Raw genomic sequence first — 21,006 nt, forward strand, 5'->3', positions numbered from 1 at the left:
GTACTACGGGCGTAGTATGCTGACAATCGCAGCATGCTGCGATTGGCACGGACCGTAGAATACGGATGAGAAATATACGGCTGGTGCGAGGGATCCCATAAAGAATCATTGGTCCGTGTCTAATGCGTGCTTTTAGCGCCTCTCACTCAGCCGTATTCCTCGCCAGTGTGACCCCGGCCTTAGAGTTCAAGTCATCCACCATGAGAACTATTCACTATGCCTCCCTCAAAGAACAAAGTGCTAATTACATACACCTCTCAGCTGACGTTTGGTTGTACATTTATCATGGCCAGAGTTTTAACTGGTTTCTGTAACGACCTGTTCCAATTAGTAATAATAAACTACCAGAGTATTTTGCCATGTGTATGCTTCATGCTAAAACATTATCAACATGATTCTTGCAAATTCTTGAATACAGAAATGACTTGGGCTAATTAGTACAGAAATAGAAAAAAAAATGCATTGAAAAGAAAATATTGGAAAACAATGAATTAGGAATGGCTTCATGACTTGCAGTAATGAGGCTGTGGATACAGCTGGGAGCTATTATTTGTTGCTGGTTATTGTAGAATAATCTGGCTCTTTTTACAGTGTCATAAAAACTCTGCACTATTTCATATTCAAGTGTCGAAAAAAGGATGGACACATCGCGTTCAGCCTTAGCCAGCATGCTACCTATGGTGGGGTCGCCCCATGCCTTGACACAGTGCACAGCAACATACAAGTCCTATAACTAATGCAGTATAGCGGAATATAAACATAGAAAGATTTAGAACATGGCTTAACATGTATCACACAATGAAAGAAGATGACATGGCAGTGAAAGAGGACATACCCTATCATAAATTCATAAGTATTAACATGGTCCAAAGACAAACTCCATTAATGAAGAAGGCCAAAACGTACGTTGGGATTTGGCGGTATCACGCCAGGAGAGGTCTCCATGGGTAGGCTTAATATCTTATAATCTCTATGCAATCTGTATTGATATCTCCTATACTGAGTCTACTCTTAGGTCTTTATTGTTTTATGCCTTGTGTTACAGAGTCACCTCTTACAGGTTATACTTGGCTTAAGACCATGTTCACACGTTCAGTATTTGGTCAGTATTTTACATCAGTATTTGTAAGCCAAAATCAGGAATGAAAAAATCAGAGGAAACGTATAATAGAAACACGTCCCCACTTCTGTATTTATCACCCATTCCTGGTTTTGGATTACAGATACTGAGGCAAAAAACTGACCAAATACTGAATGTGTGAACGTGGCCTAAAATAGTACAATAAGTCTACAAGCATTCTGCACTTTAATGCACTTTCTATTTGGACCATGGTTCCAGTGAAGTGTGATTACTATAGATTGCTGATACCAATGAATTGATGTTATCACCTCTTTAACCCTTTTGATATGTTTCATGCCTATATGCCATACAGTGCAGTGTATAGATAGCTAGGCACAGCACCCTGGCAATTATTGCATATTTGTGATTCATGGTATCCGTCTTCATTTTCATTGTATTACACATAAAACAACAGATAGAATCGAACCCATGCAAACACATAAAAACCTTAAATACTCATCTCAGAGAGGCATTGCGAAAATATCTGTTCCTTGCAGTGACATCCTCAGGTAAAAGAAGTGACATTTTCTGCTACACAAATCACACATAGCAAAGATTGTCACAAAATGTATTAGGATTACCTGGGTTTGCAAATGTCTGAGTGCAGAAATTGGGTGAACATATATTTATTAGGCGTATATAGAAAAGTATGGTCACGAGACTGCAACCAATCGCTACCCAAGGAAAGCAGAATATACTGCATATGAGCACATTATTTTAGTGACCTTAAAGAAACACTCCCATAAAAGATTTTATCCTTTCACTATATTGCAATCATCATATTACATGGCACAGTGTACTGTGAAGTACTGGTTAAGTACTGGAGGGGAGATATGTTTCACTGAGGTTATTAATTTCAGTGGTTTGAAACCTGGATGCTTTGCTCCAGCACAGTAAGTGCTGAGAGGTGGTAACCGGTGATTTTAAGGGCTGGGTTTTTTTGTGGACAGCTAACGTGCGGGTGAGAGGCTGTCCACCTAGCTCAACCCACAGTATGGTTTCGGATATAAATAGTTGGTCTTCTGAGGCATTCAGTGTTCAGTAGGCCTGGGGAGAAGAACTCCAGTGCTCTGTCTTGATAAGGAAAGCTGAACAACTGTATGATTTTTTTTTCCTGGATCCCCACAACAACATGGACAGTGCTGTATGTTATGTTTTATTTTCCCTTAGGCCAGAAAGGCCTTGTTTACTTTTGCTAATTCTGCACTAACTTATGCCAAACCCTTAATAAACCAGTGAGAAATTTAAAGAGACAGCGTTCCTGTGCCTACCTTCATGTGCAGCCGAGTGAGACGATCTACCAACAGTACTTACAATTTCTCACTTTACCCATCTACCCAGCTAATTCTTCTCTTTTCCATTAGGTCTATGACATCTCATGATTAAAAACAGACTAGCTGAGTCCTTCTAAGCTCTATGTAGAAACAGGAAGTCACTTTATCCCACATGAGTCATCATTAGCACTACAATTCTACATCACAACAGAAACTCTGAAATCATTCGTTTCAGTATCCACGTGACTGTCACAACTTCAGAACTGCCAGTCACAATTTCACTGATGAATGCACTCTACATTAGGCCTCACACCATGCTGCCCCTGTCTTATACTAGATCCAGCATGGGGTCATGTAAGTGATGTAGCGTACTTGTTTGATCAAGTCTTCACATGATCTTGGACAAAATGGTACCTGGGGCCAGCATGCTCTATGCTATGTGCTCAAAGTCTCAGCAAAGAGTAAAAGTTTGGGCACCCCTGGTCAAAATTACTGTTATTGTGAACAATTAAGCATGTTGTAGATGAAATGAGCTGTAATAGGCCTAAAGTTAAAGATGACACATTCCTTTTGTATTTTAGGCAAATATATAGAAAAATGGGCTGATGCTAAAGTTTGGGCACCCTTGGTGATTTGTGTACTCAAATTACTTTCCTTTGTGTAATGTAAAAAATGATAATATATATATTTTTGCCTAAAATACAAAGGAAATGTATCACCTTTAACTTTAGGCCTTTTGGAGATCATTTCATTTTCATTTTGTTTGTTCACAGTAACAGTAATTTTGTCTAGGGGTGTCCAAACTTACATGTCTCCATACGTGAGCATCACTAGTGTTATACACTGAGAAACACATGCGCCAGATTGGCGCCAACGTAAAGAAAGAGCAATGCAATAAACTACACACACAACATAAAAACCTCACTCAGCACAGCAGTACAATACCTTCTTCCCTGAAGACAGGCATATCAACTTCACCGAGTGCTATTGTTTTATGCCTTAACTTCAGGTAAATTTTACATGTGTTAAAACAGTAAAAAAAATCTAAATAAGGCATAGAAACTTAAAGGAATATTCCGGTTGTAAGAAGTTATCTCCAATTGGAATAGGTGCTAACTACCAGACCAGCTGGGGTCTAATCACTGAATTTGACTTAGAATAGAGCTGGAGTGTGACTGCCCGACCGCCACTCCGCCACTCCAGCAATCCCATAGAGCATGAATGGAGCGTCTGACAAGCAAGTGCAATCCTGCTCACTTCTAATAGGATTAGGCTCTGCTGATCACTATTTTCATTCTACCCAGTTGTCATACAGCATCAGTAAGCAGATCACAGGCTGCTGTGTAAGGAAGCCTGCATTCTGCACCATGCCACCCACAGTCTGTGATCTGCTGACTGCTCCTACCACCAATGTTACAGATTGTTATAGAGTGCACCATCACACATTGTGGTAATGTGATCAATGTTATTCACAAATCACAGGACATAATGTCACTCTCCATTTCATTTTATGGCACGACTCATTGTGTAATAAAAGCTTTTGTTTGCCACAGTGTACAGGCTGGAATATGGTCAATGGAGTCCTTGCTCAGCGTCTTGTGGGAACATGGGATCTCAGCTACAGACACAACATTGCATTACCAGGGAAGGACAAAGGGTGAACATTTCTTTGTGTGATCATCTTGAACCATTGCTGGACAGTTCCCAGCCATGTAACATACAAGACTGCCCTGCCAGGTAAGGCAGACCGGGTAACGGAAAAATGAAAGACGTGTCAATCTGTAGAGTTCTCTTTTACAGTATGTGACATATATTATCCATTCCTAGATGGGCCACAGGTTCCTGGTCTGAATGCTCTGCCTCCTGTGGCACTGGATTCCAGCACAGACTGGTTGGCTGCCAGCAGATCACCTCAGACGGTCGTGTAAAGGTGCTGACTTTAAATTCTTGTGGATTTACTGATCGACCTGCCGCATTGAAGCCATGCTCTGTTGATTCTTGTGTGGATTGGATTCCCCAGGCATGGGGGCAGGTAAATATGAGTGAAATTCAATAATCTATAAGAAATTCTGAGGTAGCAGACTCATCCTGAGCCTGGTTTCTGATGCTGTCAAAGTACAACAAAGATGATCCATGAGACGATTCTACGTTGGCGTTGAAGGTATTACTCACCAGAAAAATCTACAAACCTCTGTAGGCCCTCATTCACACATCTGTGTTGCTCATGTGTGTTCTATCCATTTTTTTCCACATTAACCCCTTCACGACCCATGACGCCTACGTAGGCATCATGAAAAGTCGTGCCCAAACGACCTATGACGCCTACGTAGGCGTCATGCTATAAATAGCCCCCCTGCGGGTCGGGTGACTGGGGTCACTGAAAGGTCACCTGACCCACACACAGAGGACACTCTACGGTTAATCCCAGGGGGCGTGGATTAGCCCCCACGTGCCTACGATCGCTCTGATTGGCTGTTAAAAGTGAAACAGACAATCAGAGCGATTTGTAATATTTCACCAATGAAATTTGGTGAAATATTACAATCCAGCCATGGCCGATGCTGCAATAGTATCGGACATGGCTGGACACCGACACCCGACCCCCCCCACACCGACTGACGGGGCCGATCGGCCCCCGCCACCGATGGACGGCGGCGATCGGTCGCCGCCGTCATCATCTGCTCCCCCTCCCCTTCCTATCACTCCCTCCCACCTTCCGATCCCCCCCGGGACCTCCGATGGTGCTCCCGGTGTCCCGCCGTGGCTCCCGGCGTCCCGCCGTCCGGATCATGGGCGCCACCATCTTGGAAAATGGCAGGCGCATGCGCGGCGCCCATGAATTTGCCGGCTGCCCATTCATTTTTCATTTTGATCACTGTGATACACTCTCACAGTGATCAAAATGAAAAAAAAAGTAAATACACCCCCCTTTTATCACCCCCATAGCCAGGCGCAAATAATAAAATAAAAAAATATATTTTTTTTCCATTTAGGGTTCGATCTAGATTTAGGGTTGGAATTAGGGTTGGAATTAGGGTTATAGATAGGGTTAGGGTTAGAAATAGGGTTAGGGCTAGAATTAGGGTTAGGGTTGGAATTAGGGTTAGGGTTGGAATTAGGGTTAGGGTTAAAATTAGGGTTAGGGGTGGAATTAGGGTTAGGGTTGGAATTAGGGTTAGGGCTGGAATTAGGGTTATGGCTGGAATTAGGGTTAGGGGTGGGTTGGGATTAGGGTTAGGCTTGTAGTTAGGGTTAGAGTTGGGATTAGGGTTAGGGGTGTGTTGGCGTTAGGGTTGTGGTTAGGGTTATTTTTAGGGTTGGGTTAGGGTTAGGGGTGTGTTGGGGTTAGAGTTGGAGTTAGAATTGAGAGGTTTCCACTGTTTAGGCACATCACGGGGTCTCCGAACGCGACATTGCGCCATGATTTATTCCAGCCAATTTTGCGTTCAAAATGTCAAACAGCACTCTCTCCATTCCGAGCCCCGACGTGTGCCCAAACAGTGGTTTATCCCCACATATGGGGTATCAGCGTACTCAGGAAAAATTGTACAACAACTTTGGGGGTCTAATTTCTCCTGTTACCCTTGGGAAAATAAAAAAATGGGGGCTAAAAAAATGATTTTTGTGAAAAAAAATGATTTTTTTATTTTCACGGCTCTGAGTTATAAACTTCGGTGAAGCACTTGGGGGTTCAAAGTGCTCATCACACATCTAGATAAGTTTCTTGGGGGGTCTAGTTTCCAAAATGGGGTCACTTGTGGGGGGTTTCCACTGTTTAGGTACATCAGAGGCTCTGGAAACGTAACATGACACCCGCAGACCATTCCATCAAGTCGGTATTTCAAAACGTCACTACTTCCCTTCCGAGCCCCGACGTGTGCCCAAACAGTGGTCCCTCCCCACATATTGGGTACCAGCGTACTCAGGAAAAACTGGGCAACTACTTTTGGGGTCCAATTTCTCCTGTTACCATTGTGAAAATAAAAAATTGTGGGCTAAAATATAATTTTTTGAGGAAAAAAAAGATTTTTTATTTTCACGGTTCTGCGTTATAAACTTCTGTGAAGCACTTGGGGGTTCAAAGTGCTCACCACACATCTAGATAAGTTCCTTGGGTGGTCTAGTTTCCAAAATGGGGTCACTTGTGGGGGGTTTCCACTGTTTAGGCACATCAGAGGCTCTGCAAACGTAACATGTTGCCCACAGACCATTCCATCAAGTCCGTATTTCAAAACGTCACTACTTCCCTTCCGAGCCCCGACGTGTGCCCAAACAGTGGTCCCTCCCCACATATTGGGTACCAGCATACTCAGGACAAACTGGACAACAAATTTTGGGGTCCAATTTCTCCTGTTACTATTGTAAAAATAAAAAATAGCGGGCTAAAAAATCATTTTTTGAGTAAAAAAATATTTTTATTTTCACAGCTCTGCGTTGTACACTTCTGTAAAGCACCTGGGGGTTCAAAGTGCTCACTATGCATCTAGATAACTTCCTTAGGGGGACTAGTTTCCAAAATGGGGTGATTTGTGGGGAACTCCAAAGTGTAGGCACACAGGGGCTCTCCAAACATGACATGGTGTCCGCTAATGATTGGAGCTAATTTTCCATTCAAAAAGTCAAATGGCGCTCCTTCCCTTCTGAGCCCTGCCGTGCACCCAAACAGTGGTTCCCCCCACATATGGGGTGCCAACGTACTCAGGAAAACCTGAACAGCAACGTTAGGGGTCCAATTTATCCTGTTACCCTTGTGAAAATAAAAAATAGCGGGCTAAAAAATCATTTTTGAGGAAAAAAAATGATTTTTTATTTTCATGGCTCTGCATTTATAAACTTCTGTGAAGCACTTGGGGGTTCAAAGTGCTCACTACACATCTAGATAAGCTCCTTGGGGGGCCTAGTTTCCAAAATGGGGTCACTTCTGGGGGGTTTCTACTGTTTAGGCACATCAGGGGCTCTGCAAACGCAACATGATGCCCGCAGAACATCCCATCAGTCTGCATTCCAAAATCGCGCTCCTTCCCTTCTGAGCTCTCCCATGCGCCCAAACAGTGGTTTCCCCTGTCATATGGGGTATCGGTGTACTCAGGACAAATTACACAACAACTCTTGTGGTCCAATTTCTCCTTTTAGCCTTGTGAAAATAAAAAAATAGCGGGCTAAAAAATCATTTTTGAGGGAAAAAAATTATTTTTTTATTTTCACTGCTCTGCGTCATAAACTTCTGTGAAGCACTTGGGGGTTCAAAGTGCTCACCACACATCTAGATAAGTTCCTTGGGTGGTCTAGTTTCCAAAATGGGGTCATTTGTGGGGGAGCTCCAATGTTTAGGTACACAGGGGCTCTCCAAACACGACATGGTGTCCACTAACGATTGGAGCTAATTTTCCATTCAAAAGTCAAATGGTGCTCCTTCCCTTCGGGACCCTGCCGTGTGCCCAAACAGTGGTTTATGACCACATATGAGGTATCGGTGCATTCAGGAGAAATTGCCCAACAAATTTTAGGATCCATTTTATCCCATTGGCCATGTGAAAATGAAAAAACTGAGGCTAAAAGAAAATTTTTGTGAAAAGAAAGTCCTTTTTTTTTTACGGATCAATTTGTGAAGCACCTGGCAGTTCAAAGTGCTCATTATGCATCTAGATAAGTTCCTTGGAGGGTCTAGTTTCCAAAATGGGGTCACTTGTGGGGGAGCTCCAATGTTTAGGCGCACAGGGACTCTCCAAATGCGACATGGCAACCGCTAAATATTCCAGCATGTTTTCCATTCAAAAAGTCAAATGGCGCTCCTTCCCTTCTGAGCCCTGCAATGCGCCCAAACAGTGGTTTATGACCACATATGAGGTATCGGTGTACTCAAGAGAAATTGCCCAACAAATTTTAGGATCCATTTTATCCTGCTGCCCATGTGAAAATGAAAAAATTGATGCTAAAAGAAAATTTTGGTTGGAAAAATTAAAATGTTCATTTTTTCCTTCCACATTGCTTTAGTTGCTGTGAAGCACCTGAAGGGTTAATAATCTTCTTGAATGTAGTTTTGAGTAGCTTGGGGGGTGCAGTTTTTAGAATGGTGTCACTTTTGGGTATTTTCTGCCATATAGACCCCTCAAAGCGACTTCAAATGTTAGGTGGTCCCTAAAAAAAAAATGGTTTTCTAAATTTTGTTGTAAAAATGAGAAATCGCTGGTCAACTTTTAACCCTTATAACTTCCCAACAAAAAAAAATTTTGTTTCCAAAATTGTGCTGATGTAAAGTAGACATGTGGGAAATGTTATTAATTAACTATTTTGTGTCACATAACTCTCTGGTTTAACGGAATAAAAATTCAAAATGTGAAAATTGCAAAATTTTCAAAATTTTCGCCAAATTTCCTTTTTTTCACAAATAAATGCAAACATTATCAACCTAAGTTTACCACTAACATGAAGCCCAATATGTCACGAAAAAACAGTCTCAGAATCGCTAGGATCCGTTGAAGCGTTCCTGAGTTATTACCTCATAAAGGGACACTGGTCAATATTGCCAAAAATGGCCAGGTCATTAAGGTCAAAATAGGCTGGGTCATGAAGGGGTTAAGGTCCATGGGGCTTTTCACAGGTCTGTGTTTTTTCACAGATTGTGTGCGTGTTCAAAAGTCACGCAGGCATGTCCAGTACCACGGATGAAAACAGCCATTGCAAGTCTATGGGTCAGTGAAAAACCCATAAAGCACAAAGATGGCCTCAGTGTACAGTCAATGTGCTGTCCGCATTTAAAATGGCAAATAATAGGAAAAGCTTTGTAATTTATTGATTTAACCATCGATGAAAATCACTGGTGGTAAACACAGACAGACACATGGACAATAATCTAATGACACACTGACCCAAAACACCGATGTCACCGGTACCATTTTTTAATGTATGTGTTCAAACACTGACGTGTGAATGAGGCCTAATAGAAGGACCCCAAAGACGAATGGCTTTTACGTGCAAATTTACATTTGCACCACAAATATGTGAATTCTCATAGACCCATTAACAATTTGTATCCAAAATATTCCACTTTTTTAGGCCTTACATGTCACCTTACTAGTCGATAATCTTAGCTGTTTTTCCCATGTGGACAAAGATTATATATTAAAATCTATCACCTTTGCACATATCGCGCTAATGAAAACATCTCAGTAATATTGCTTATTCACACCTTGCAGAAAGTGGCACTTACAGGAGAACATAAAGCTGGAGCTGAAAGTATGTAGACACTATGCAATTCAGCTTGTTGTGTATGTGGAAATGTTCTCTATAAAAGTTTGATTCTAGTAATTTTTTTATTATAGTCATTTTCTAGAGGGAGCTGAACCAAAATAAACATCGGCGTGTAACCGTGTTAAACCCCCCTTGGCAAAGATAGTGTAATGAGTAAGAGCGCTTGGCTTCTGTCATGCACCTCTCGTCGGAGGATGATTGGACATAATTAAAATACACAGCCCTAAGCTCTGAGCAGAAGCACCGCAGATGTGTGTAGAAAACCAATAACAATTATTAAACTCCACTGAAACATTAGTCTTTATGGGAAAATTCATCAGTGGAATAAGGCAGTGTTGTTAGCCAAATTGCAGAATTTTACACTGGCATGAAGCTGGAAATGTAGATTTCGCTTTTTAATTAAAAATTTTACCACTGGGAAACTAGTATTTTACCTCACTGGAGCCAGCTTGTTTCCACGTCTTTAAAGATTGTCACAAGTTACACGTTACTTCGGCCATGTAATGTATAAAATGAAAGGAAATCAATCCATTATGGAGCTCTCAATTCATGTCTGTTGTAATTAATACTTATATTACCCATGAAATATCAATTCTGGGGCATCTCCTAATCACTGAAATCTACACCATGCTGCGTTGTTCATCATGGAAATATAGGAGTTAAAGTGTACCTGCCATTTCAGGTGTGGCAGGTACACGTTTCATGATGTCACTTCCTCAGGAGGAAGTGACATCACAAAACATACGTTGGGGCGGTGGAGCATCGACATTGCAAATGAGTAACCAATGTAAGTGTCTATTGCGATTTTCTCTGACATTTTTTATGCTCGCCTTAGAGCAGCACCTTATTTGTTATGCTCTTTGAATGGTAGTGTCATGGCTCTACTCAGATTAACCTCTAAACTACCTGATCCCATGAACTCAGCAGATCATGACAGTACCCCCCTCTCAATGGGGGGCCTCTGGACCCCCAGGCTTCTCAGTATGCCGGGTATGGAATTCCCGAATCAGACGGTCAGCATGTACTGATCTGGCTGGTGCCCATGACTGATCCTCCGGATCGTACCCCCTCCAATGCACCAAATACTGCAAAGACCCCCGAACCCGCCTGGAATCCACAATATGTTGTACCTCAAACTCCATATGTCCCTCAACCAAGACTGGAGGAGGTGCAGTTTCAGTATCCTCCTTCACTGCTCCCAAGGGTTAAAGTAACGACCTATGAAAAACATTGTGGAGTTTTAAGGAGGGAGGAAGACGGAGGCGGTAGGTTACCGTGTTCACTACTTCGATGACCTCATAGGGGCCAATAAATTTAGGCCCCAGTTTGGCGGAGGGCAATGGAAGATTTATATTTTGTGTGGACAGCCACACCTTATCCCCACAAAGCAGTGCCTGAGCAGAATCCCTTTTTCTATCCACAAAATGTTTATATTTCTCCTGAGCCTTGGCAATATTCAAACGAACCTTTGTCCAAAGATCCTTGAGACGATTTACCCCGTCCTCTGCCCCCGGACAACCAGAATCTATCTGACAAAATTCGCCAAAATGAGGGTTGATCCCATAATTAATAAAAAATGGTGACCTACCGGTAGATTGGTTTACCCGGTTGTTGAAGGCGAATTCTGCTAATGGTAAGGCATCAGACCAGTCACTCTGCAGGAAAGAAGTCAAGCACCGAAGAATTTGTTCAAGCGACTGGTTGGTGCGTTCAGTTTGCACGTTGGTTTCTGGGTGATATGCTGAGGAAAAAGACAGCGATATCCCCAATTTCTTGCAGAAGGCCCACCAGAATTTAGATACAAACTGAGTCCCCCTGTCTAACACAGTGTTAGTGGGAACCCCGTGTAAGCGTACCACCTGGGATAGAAAATGTCTAGAGAGCGTCTCTGCTGACGGTAAACTTGTCATGGGTACAAAATGTGCCAACTTAGAAAACCTGTCCACCACTACCCAAATTACCGTATTACCACGGGAAGGTGGAAGATTGGTGATGAAGTCCATGGACAAGTGTGTCCATTGCCTTCCTGGGACTGGGAAAGGCACCAATTCCCTGGCCGGCCGGCAACTAGAGCTCTTAGAACGGGCACAAATCCCACATGCTGCAACATATTTCTTTATATCTAAAGCCATTAAAGGCCACCAAAAGACCCTTGCCACTGCTTCCCTTGTGGCGGTTATACCAGGATGTGCATTCAACTTTGAATCATGGAACTCCTCCAGGAGTTTGTTGCGCAAATGCTGCGGGACAAACAACTTGTCTACGGGTTTGGAGCTTGGAGTCACAGATTGAGCCACCACAATCTCTCGCTCCAATTCCGACGACACCTCGGCAACCACAAGACTGGGTTGAAGAATGGGGGACGGCGGATCGGGGGCAGATCATGGCTCAAAACTATGTAATAAGGCATCGGCCTTTACATTCTTAGACCCTGGCCAAAAGGTAATCAAAAACTGAAATCTGGAAAAAAAAAAGTGACCAGCGGGCCTGTCTGGGAGTCAGTCTTTTAGCCGATTTGATGTACTCTAAATTTTTATGGTCAGTGATAACCATAATAGGGTGAGCTGCCCCTCCAAAAAATGCCTCCATTCTTCGAACGCCAATTTAGTAGCCAAGAGCTCCCTATTGCCTACGTCATAATTTTTCTCCATGGGAGAAAATTTCTTAGAAAAATAGGCACAAGGCCTTAGATTGGTTAGGGAAGCCGGTCCCTGTGACAACACTGCCCCCACCCCCACCTCAGAAGCATCAACCTCAACCACAAATGGCATCGAAGGGTTGGGTTGAACCAGGATATGGAGCAGATGTGAAACAGTTCTTTAACGTTAGAAATGACTGTTTAGCTAACGGGGACCAGCTCCTGACATCTGCCCCTTTACAAGTGAGATCCGTGAGGGGTTTATTTATCTGTGAGAACCCTTTAATAAACTTGCGATAATAATTTGCAAATCCCAAGAAGCGCTGGAGTCCCTTAAGGTCCCGAGGCTGGACCCACTCCACAATAGCTTGCACTTTCTTGGTATCCATGCGAAACCCCTGAGGCAAGATTATGAGACCTAAAAATGACAATTCTTGAACAAAGAATGAACATTTCTCAAGTTTGGCGAACAATTGATTTTCTCGGAGCCTCTGGAGTACAGTTTTAACATGTAACAAATATGACTGTTTATTGGTAGAATATATAAGGATATCATCCAGGTATACAATAACAAAGCGGCCGATGAGGTCCGAGAACACGACATTCATAAAATTTTGGAAAATCGCTGGTGCATTGGTGAGACCAAACGGCATGACCAAGTTCTCAAATAGCCCCTCCGAAGCAAGAAAGGCGGTTTTCCACCCATCCCCTTCCTGTATCCTTATCAGATTATAGGCCCCTCTGAGATCCAGTTTAGAGAACCATCTGGATCCCGAGAACTGATTACAGAGGTCGGGAATCAAAGGCAGGGGATATGTGTTCCTGACCATGATTGTCAGCAACACCGCACTGAACTTGCTCACTGAGCCAGTGCGCGTGTCCTGAGTAAAGTGAACTGTGCTCAAAGATACCTGTGGAGCGGGCAGCAGCCGAGTAGGTGCGTACTTCAGAACAGCAGGACCTGAAGCACGTGACTGCTGGGAGCGTGGCCTAAGCTCCAGAGAGCTAGGAACTGCAAGAGAACTCCTAGCAGGGTAACTGCGAGACAAAGTTACCAAGGGGCATAGACAGGGAGGATAGTCAGGACGTAGCCAATGAGTCATACACAGAGATAGCTGCGAGGTACAAGAGGGGCGAGCAGAGAGTAGTCAGATCACAGGCAATGAGTCATACACAGAGAGGGTAGCGCAGTACAGAATCAACAGGCAAACTCACAACAGGGAACAGAACCGGGTCAGAACCATATAAACAAGCTATAACAACAAACAGGCACAGGCACACAGAGGACACCACACTCGGCCAAAGGCAAAAGTACTCTTCTGGTTCATATCTCTTCCACTGGACCAGATACTGCAAAGAGCGGCGCACCCGCCGAGAGTCCACAATATGTCCGACCTCATACTCCAATTGACCCTCCACCAGCACTGGAGGAACAACAGGCTCGGAGTCCTCTTTGACAGAACCTACGGATTTCAACAGAGATTTATGGAACACATTGGATATTTTTAAGGATGCGGGGAGACGCAACCTATATGCCACTGGGTTGACTATCTCCATAATCTCGTACGGACCAATGAACTTTGGTCCCAACTTAGCTGATGGTACCTTTAATTTGATGTTACGTGTGGAAAGCCAAACTTTTTCTCCCACCTGAAACATGTCTCTCGAGGCTCTCTTTTTGTCAGCAAAATATTTGTACCTCTCCTGGGCCCGAGAGATATTACGCTGGACTTCAGCCCAGAGGTTTTTTATCCGTTGAACGGACCCCTCTACCCCTGGACAACCGGAATCCACCCGTGAAAACTCCCCAAAATGCGGATTAAACCCATACTTAATCAGGAATGGGAACATTTTGGTGGACTGACTCACCCGGTTGTTAAAAGCGAATTCCGCCAACGGTAGCGCATCACACCAATCCTCCTGTCTGGCGGAGGTCAGACACCTGAGAATTTGTTCCAAGGATTGATTGGTGCGTTCTGTCTGACCGTTACTCTCTGGGTGATATGCCGACAAGAAGGAGAGTGAGATGCCCAATTTCATACAGAACGCCCTCCAAAATTTGGCCACAAACTGCACATCTCTGTCAGACACCACATTCAGGGGTACCCCATGCAATAGGACCACATGCTGCACAAACAACCTTGACAATGTTTCTGCTGAGGGTAATGCTGCCAAGGGAATGAAATGGGCCTGTTTAGAAAACCTATCCACCACCACCCAGATCACGGTATTGCCCCTGGAAGGTGGAAGGCCGGTAATAAAATTCATGGAAAGATGAGTCCATGGCCTATCAGGAACCGGTAAAGGTATGAGTTCCCCAGTTGGCCGGTTCTGCGAGCTTTTGGAACGGGCACACACACCACAAGCAGAAACAAATTTCTTGACATCGGACCTTAGTGAAGGCCACCAAAAACCCCTGGCTACTGCCTCTCTAGTGGCCGTGATACCTGGATGAGCACTCAGCCTAGACTCATGAAACTCCTGCACAAGTCTAGGCCACAATAACTCTGGAACAAACAATTTATCCCCTGGCCTGGTTGCCGGAGCTAGGGCCTGAGCCCTTAGAATTTCTTGTTCCAACTCAGATTAGACCCCCGCCACTACCACCCCTGGGGGAAGAATGGAGGATGGCTGCTCGGGGGGAGACACCGGGTCAAAACTTCTGGACAGGGCATCCGCTTTAACATTTTTGGACCCCGGTCAAAAAGTAATGGAGAACTGAAATCATGAAAAAAAAGTGACCAACGGGCTTGTCTAGGAGCAAGCCTCTTAGCAGATTAAAGGTATGCCAAATTTTTGTGATCTGTGACAACTGTGATAGGGTGAACCGCCCCTTCCAAAAAGTGCCTCCATTCCTCAAACGCCAGCTTGACCGCAAGAAGTTCTCTTTTGCCTACATTATAGTTTCTCTCGGCTGAAGAGAACTTCTTGGAGAAGAAGGCACAGGGTCTGAGATTGGTAAGGGTGGCTGGACCCTGGGACAGCACTGCCCCCACCCCTACTTCAGAAGCATCCACCTCCACAATGAATGGTTTGGATGGGTCTGGTTGGACCAACACCGGGGCAGACATGAAACATTTCTTAATAGCTGAGAAGGACTCCTTAGCGAGTACAGACCAATTTTTTACATCAGCGCCCTTCCTGGTAAGATCCGTGAGTGGTTTAGCCACTTGTGAGAAACCTTTAATGAATCTCTGATAATAGTTCGCAAATCCTAAGAAGCGCTGGAGCCCCTTGAGATCTCGAGGCTGAACCCAGTCAGCGATCGCCAGCACCTTCTTAAGATCCATACGAAACCCCTCACAGGACACAATCAACCCCAAAAAAGACAGTTCCTGTACAAAAAATTAACATTTTTCCAATTTAGCAAACAATTGGTTATCCCTGAGTCTCTGGAGAACTGTCTGTAGATGTTGCAAGTGAGATTGGCTGTCCGGGGAATACACCAAAATGTCATCCAAATAAATAATAACAAAACGGCTTATCAGGTCAGAAAACACCACATTGATGAAATTCTGGAAAATAGCGGGCGCATTAGTTAACCCAAAAGGCATTACCAGGTTTTCAAAGAGTCCTTCTGATGTGAGGAATGCAGTTTTCCTCTCATCCCCTTCCCGAACCCTTATCAGATTATAGGCCCCCGGAGATCTAACTTGGAGAACCATTGGGCCCCAGCTAACTGGTTGCATAAATCTGGGATGAGGGGAAGCGGGTAAGTGTTCCTAACCGTTATCTTGTTCAGTTCCCAAAAGTCGAGGCACGGCCACAAACCATCTTTCTTCTTCACAAAGAAGAATCCTGTTGCCACAGGTGACACAGAAGGCCTGATATGCCCTTTGCGGAGACTCTCAGCTATGTACTCCTTCATGGCTTGGCACTCAGGCCCAGACAAATTGAACAATCGAGCCTTAGGTAACTTGGCTCCGGGTACTAAATCAATGGCACAATCGTAGGGTCTGTGTGGTGGCAGCGCCTCAGCCTCACTTTAAGAAAAAACATCTTCGAAATCCTTCAGGTACTCCGGAATACCTTCCAGACCGACAGACGACACAGATACGGATTTAACAGCGTTAACAAGGTGTCCCAGGTTACCACATTTATCCTTGCATCCCCATTGAGTGATCTCCCCTGTAACCCAATCAATGGTAGGATTATGGCGTTGAAGCCAAGGCATCCCCAGTACCAGTCCTGCAGGCAAGTTATCTAGCACAAGACAACTTAGTTTTTCCACATGAGTGGAACCCACTTTTAGAGAAAAAAGTTCAGACCTGCAACAGATACCGTCCTGGGTAAGAGGGGACGAATCAATTGCCACAAGTTTAACAGGATCCTGAAGCCTGACTGTCCCTATCTTATTAAGAGTCATAATTTTGGTATCAATCAAGTTCACAGCAGAACCACAGTCAACAAAAGCAGTAGTCTGAACCGGACCATCACCAAGTTCCAGTTCCACCTGCAGCACCATTTTTGCACGTGAGAAAAATTGTACCTGAAGGTCTGGGTAGCCTCCTCGACTACTACCCAGACCTAGTCGTTTCCCGCCATCTTGGAGGATGATGGACAGGAGGGGCAGTCCTTCTTCCAGTGTCCAGATTCCCCACAATAGAAGCATAACTGCTTCTCCCGGCGGCGTCTTTCCTTCTCACAGGTGACAGCGCTCACCTCCATAGCCACAGGAAGAGTCCGGGTCTCATCTCCACTGAAGAATAATGGTGTTTCCCATTGCATAACGCCTCTAGCCCGTAGTCTGTGATCCATGCGATCCGCTTGGGTTATGGCATCCTCCAGGGAGTCAGGTGGAGGATGTAGTGCCAAGGCATCTTTCAGATGTTCACACAGGCCTCTACGGAACAGCCCCCGAAGGGCGGCATCACTCCAAGAAATCTCGGCTGCCCAACGTCTGAATTCCGTACAGAACCATTCGGCCGAGTGCTCCCCCTGACAGACACTCATCACCTTGTCCTCAGCCAAATGCACTCTATCAGGCTCATCATAAATAAGCCCTAAGGCTTCAAAAAACGCATCCACAGACATTCTCTCCGGGGCAGAAGAGGAAAGCGAAAATTCCCAGGCTTGTGGGGACCCCCTAAGCAGGGACATAACCACCCCCACCTTCTGTTTCTCATCCCCAGAGGAGCGGGGTCTCAAAGAGAAAAAGAGCTTAGAGCCCTCCTTAAATGCTCTGAATTAATCTTTGTTACCAGCAAACGTATCTGGCAATTTAACCGGGGATTCGGGTGGGACTAAAATGACATCTCTATTCCCCACCTGCTGAAAGCCTGCGGAAAGCACCCCCTGAACTGAGTCCTCAACCCGCCATTGGGACTGAGCCAGAGCTTGGTGTTCCAAACTTAGCTTCCGCAGCGACTGAGTCAAGCATTTCACCTGCTCAGATAAAGCACACATTGGATCCATGCTGCAGAAGTGAGGAGGAAAAAAAAAATTCAAGGTCAGTTATAATGTCAGGAAGACCGCATTGAACTTGCTCACTGAGCCAGTGCGCATGTCCTGAGTAAAGTGAACTGTGCTCAAAGATACCTGTGGAGCGGGCAGCAGCCGAGTAGGTGCGTACTTCAGAACAGCAGGACCTGATGCACGTGACTGCTGGGGGCGTGGCCTAAGCTCCAGAGAGCTAGGAGCTACAAGAGAACTCCTAGCAGGGTAACTGCGAGACAAAGTTACCAAGGGGCATAGACAGGGAGGATAGTCAGGACATAGCCAATGAGTCATACACAGAGATAGCTGCGAGGTACAAGAGGGGCGAGCAGAGAGTAGTCAGATCACAGGCAATGAGTCATACACAGAGAGGGTAGCACAGTACAGAATCAACAGGCAAACTCACAATGGGGAACAGAACCGGGTCAGAACCATATAAACAAGCTATAACAACAAACAGGCACAGGCACACAGAGGTCACCACACTCGGCCAAAGGCAAAAGTATAACTGACAGGGATTGGAGCTTCCCAGGGGTTTAAGAAGCTCTCCCAGAACCAAAAAGAGGCCACAATCATTAACCCGAGGTGTGCAGGTCAAAACCTGCACTGAGCTCCAGACATTATCCCCTGACGGTCAGCTCAAAAACCAGCACTGGGATCATGACAGTGATTTTATTTAATTCCCGAAAGTCGAGGCAGGGACGTAGGCCACTATCTTTTTTCTTAACAAAGAAAAATCCAGCTGCTACTGGGGAAACTGAAGGTCTTATGTGCCCCTTACGGAGACCCTCAGAAATATATTGTTTCATAGCTAGACGCTCTGGACCTGACAAATTAAACAAACGAGCTTTGGGCAATTTGGCTCCTGGAACAAGATCGACGGCACAATCAAATGGTCTATGGGGTGATAACGCCTCTGCCTCACTTTCTGAAAAAATGTCCTCAAAGACCTTTAGGTACTCCGGAATACCCTCCGGACTGACAGAAGACACAGTGACAGGTTTTAAAATTTTCACACAAGAAATCTGACAATTTCCCCCAATTCTCAGTCAATCACTGGACTGTGGCGTCGAAGCCACGGCATGCCCAAAACCAAACCTGCGGGCAATTTGTCCATCACAAAACATTCGATTTCTTCCATGTGGGAAGAACCAATTTTCAACACAAATTTTTCAGACCCTAAAAATTGTGCCGTCGCTTATAATATCAGGATCCTGTCAGCGCTGGCGGACCACCGCTGAGCAGGGTAGCTCACCCAGACTATGGGGGGCCTGGGGCCCGAAAGTACAGGGAAAGTTCAGACAACAGGACCTGTGATACTGAAGATAGAAAGAAGTGCAAGGACCTATGATCATGTGACCACAGGGGGCGTGGCTTAGCATCCTGTTGCAGGAGATGCCTGTAGGATTCTATTACAGGAATCCTGGAGTGCAGGCTAGGGATACTCAGGTCAGACAAACGAGGGGTCATACACGGAGAGGGCGGCACGGTACGAGAGGAACAGACAGAGAATAGTCAGAACGTAAGCAAAAAATCATACACCGAGATAGCAACGCAGTACAAGAGGGGAAATCAGAGCGTAGTCAGGTCCAAGGCAAGAGTCATACACTCGGCCAAGGTCTGAGTATAAGCGACAAGGAGTGAGCCCACAATGAAGCTATAAAAGCCTCCCAGAATCTCAGAGTGAGGCTGTCCAGATTAACCTCTAAACTACCTGATCCCATGAACTCAGCAGATCATGACAATATATTCCATTTCTCCTTAGTTGCTTAATCTGCCATTTCAGGTAGCTTTTTAGAATAGGCTCAAATATGTGTGTGTACACTATTTGTGGCCATTATGTGACTTCTATCCTGCATATTTTGCCATTTGTTTTTACTTTGCAAGCTCATACTCTGCTAATTCTCAGTGCTTTCTTAACTAATGGGTGTAGCCTAACTGATATACTGTCTCATCTACAATGCACACTGAAAGAGAAGAATTACTGCTCTTCTTTCTCTGTAGCACTCAGATAGAAGCAGCATGGAAAACATTATAGAGTAGTATTGAGCTGTGTGACTGTGAATCCTGCTGTAAGCAGAATGTTCCCTCCTGCCAGCTCCCCTCTCCCTATAATATATTAGGAGTTATAACCTGACACCTCACTGTATTGGTAGTCTGGCTTGTTTTGACAAGCTGGGTTTCAAAGAGGATGCAGAGGTCAAGTGACAGGTGGGAAAGGCGTAGCTCATAAGTGGTGAAAGAAGCAGAATTCTTTGATAAGAAATGCTACAAACTGTCTTAGAATCATTTGTACTATTGATTTATGGAAAGTTAGTTAAAACCTCAGTGACCATCTAAGTGACAACTTAGTGTTGCCATTCACCTTGTCAATTGGGTGTTACCCTACACTCTTTAACACTGTCCAAACAGGAGTGCGAGTATCCAATGTATAGAGAAACACCGTAGGTAAGGGTAATTGTAATAAGCATTTGTCAATTTATTCAAACACATCCCCAAGGAATACTGCACAATGTGGATTGCTCCTAAGAATGCTCCAGAGCTGTTATTTTTATATCCTTGTTATCTTTACGTTCACAATACAAATACCTACTGCAAAGACACAATGAAGCTCCATTAATAACCAAAGTCTCAGGATAGCCCAGAAGCGTGCCAGAAAAAAACACCCATGAATTTCCATATGCAATTTTGGGTTGGAGTCCAGCAAAGCCTTATCCATTTTGTTGGCCCATTTCTTGGAACATTTCTGGCAAAATTGGGCTTGTTAGCCAGTATGAACCCTAGTGATAACGTGTGACTGTAGGAGTTTTAGCGTGTATGACCAGACTGCTTTTCCTAGTACATTGTTATGTAGTTAGCATGATATGTCTTTGTGCCTGCCTTTTTCCAAGTATCACCGATATGCTCTATACTGGCAGAGGACTGGCATCTAGGCACAGGATGAATACAGAGGTGCTAGTGTGGTTTGTTCTCTCAAATAGGAATCTTAGAGGGATCGCCAGATCCCAAGATAGTGTTTTCATCTTTCGGGGGAACAGTTGTCCCTTAAACGCGCATATTTAGACTGAAATACCCTTTTAAAAGATACCTACTACAATATCAAAAGCGGAAATTTGTTATTTTATTTCTGCTGCTATCCTGAATATTGTTTTACTTTTTTTTTCTTTTTAAAAATTTTCCATACAGTTCCAGAGATATTGGCCTTTCTATTGATTGTGCCCAGTATGCTCACCTTTATCAATAGGTTGTTGCTCACAGGATTCTCTGGGAAATGTCTTTAGGCATAA

The 21,006-nt window shown here is 44.4% G+C and overlaps 1 protein-coding gene across 1 annotated transcript in view; it reads left to right on the forward strand.

The window, feature by feature from the left end:
* Positions 1 to 21,006, forward strand: part of ADAMTSL3 (ADAMTS like 3) — a 774,261-nt gene that overhangs the window by 743,289 nt on the left and 9,966 nt on the right. Inside the window, exons 27-28 of the mRNA XM_073568559.1 lie at positions 3,948 to 4,131; positions 4,222 to 4,426. Of these exons, the coding sequence (XP_073424660.1) occupies positions 3,948 to 4,131; positions 4,222 to 4,426 (389 nt within the window). The remainder of the gene's footprint in view (positions 1 to 3,947; positions 4,132 to 4,221; positions 4,427 to 21,006) is intronic.

The sequence above is a fragment of the Dendrobates tinctorius genome, unplaced genomic scaffold (genome assembly GCF_039654945.1).
Source record: "Dendrobates tinctorius isolate UK_male_01 unplaced genomic scaffold, ASM3965494v1 ptg000022l, whole genome shotgun sequence".
Lineage (NCBI taxonomy): Eukaryota > Metazoa > Chordata > Amphibia > Anura > Dendrobatidae > Dendrobates > Dendrobates tinctorius.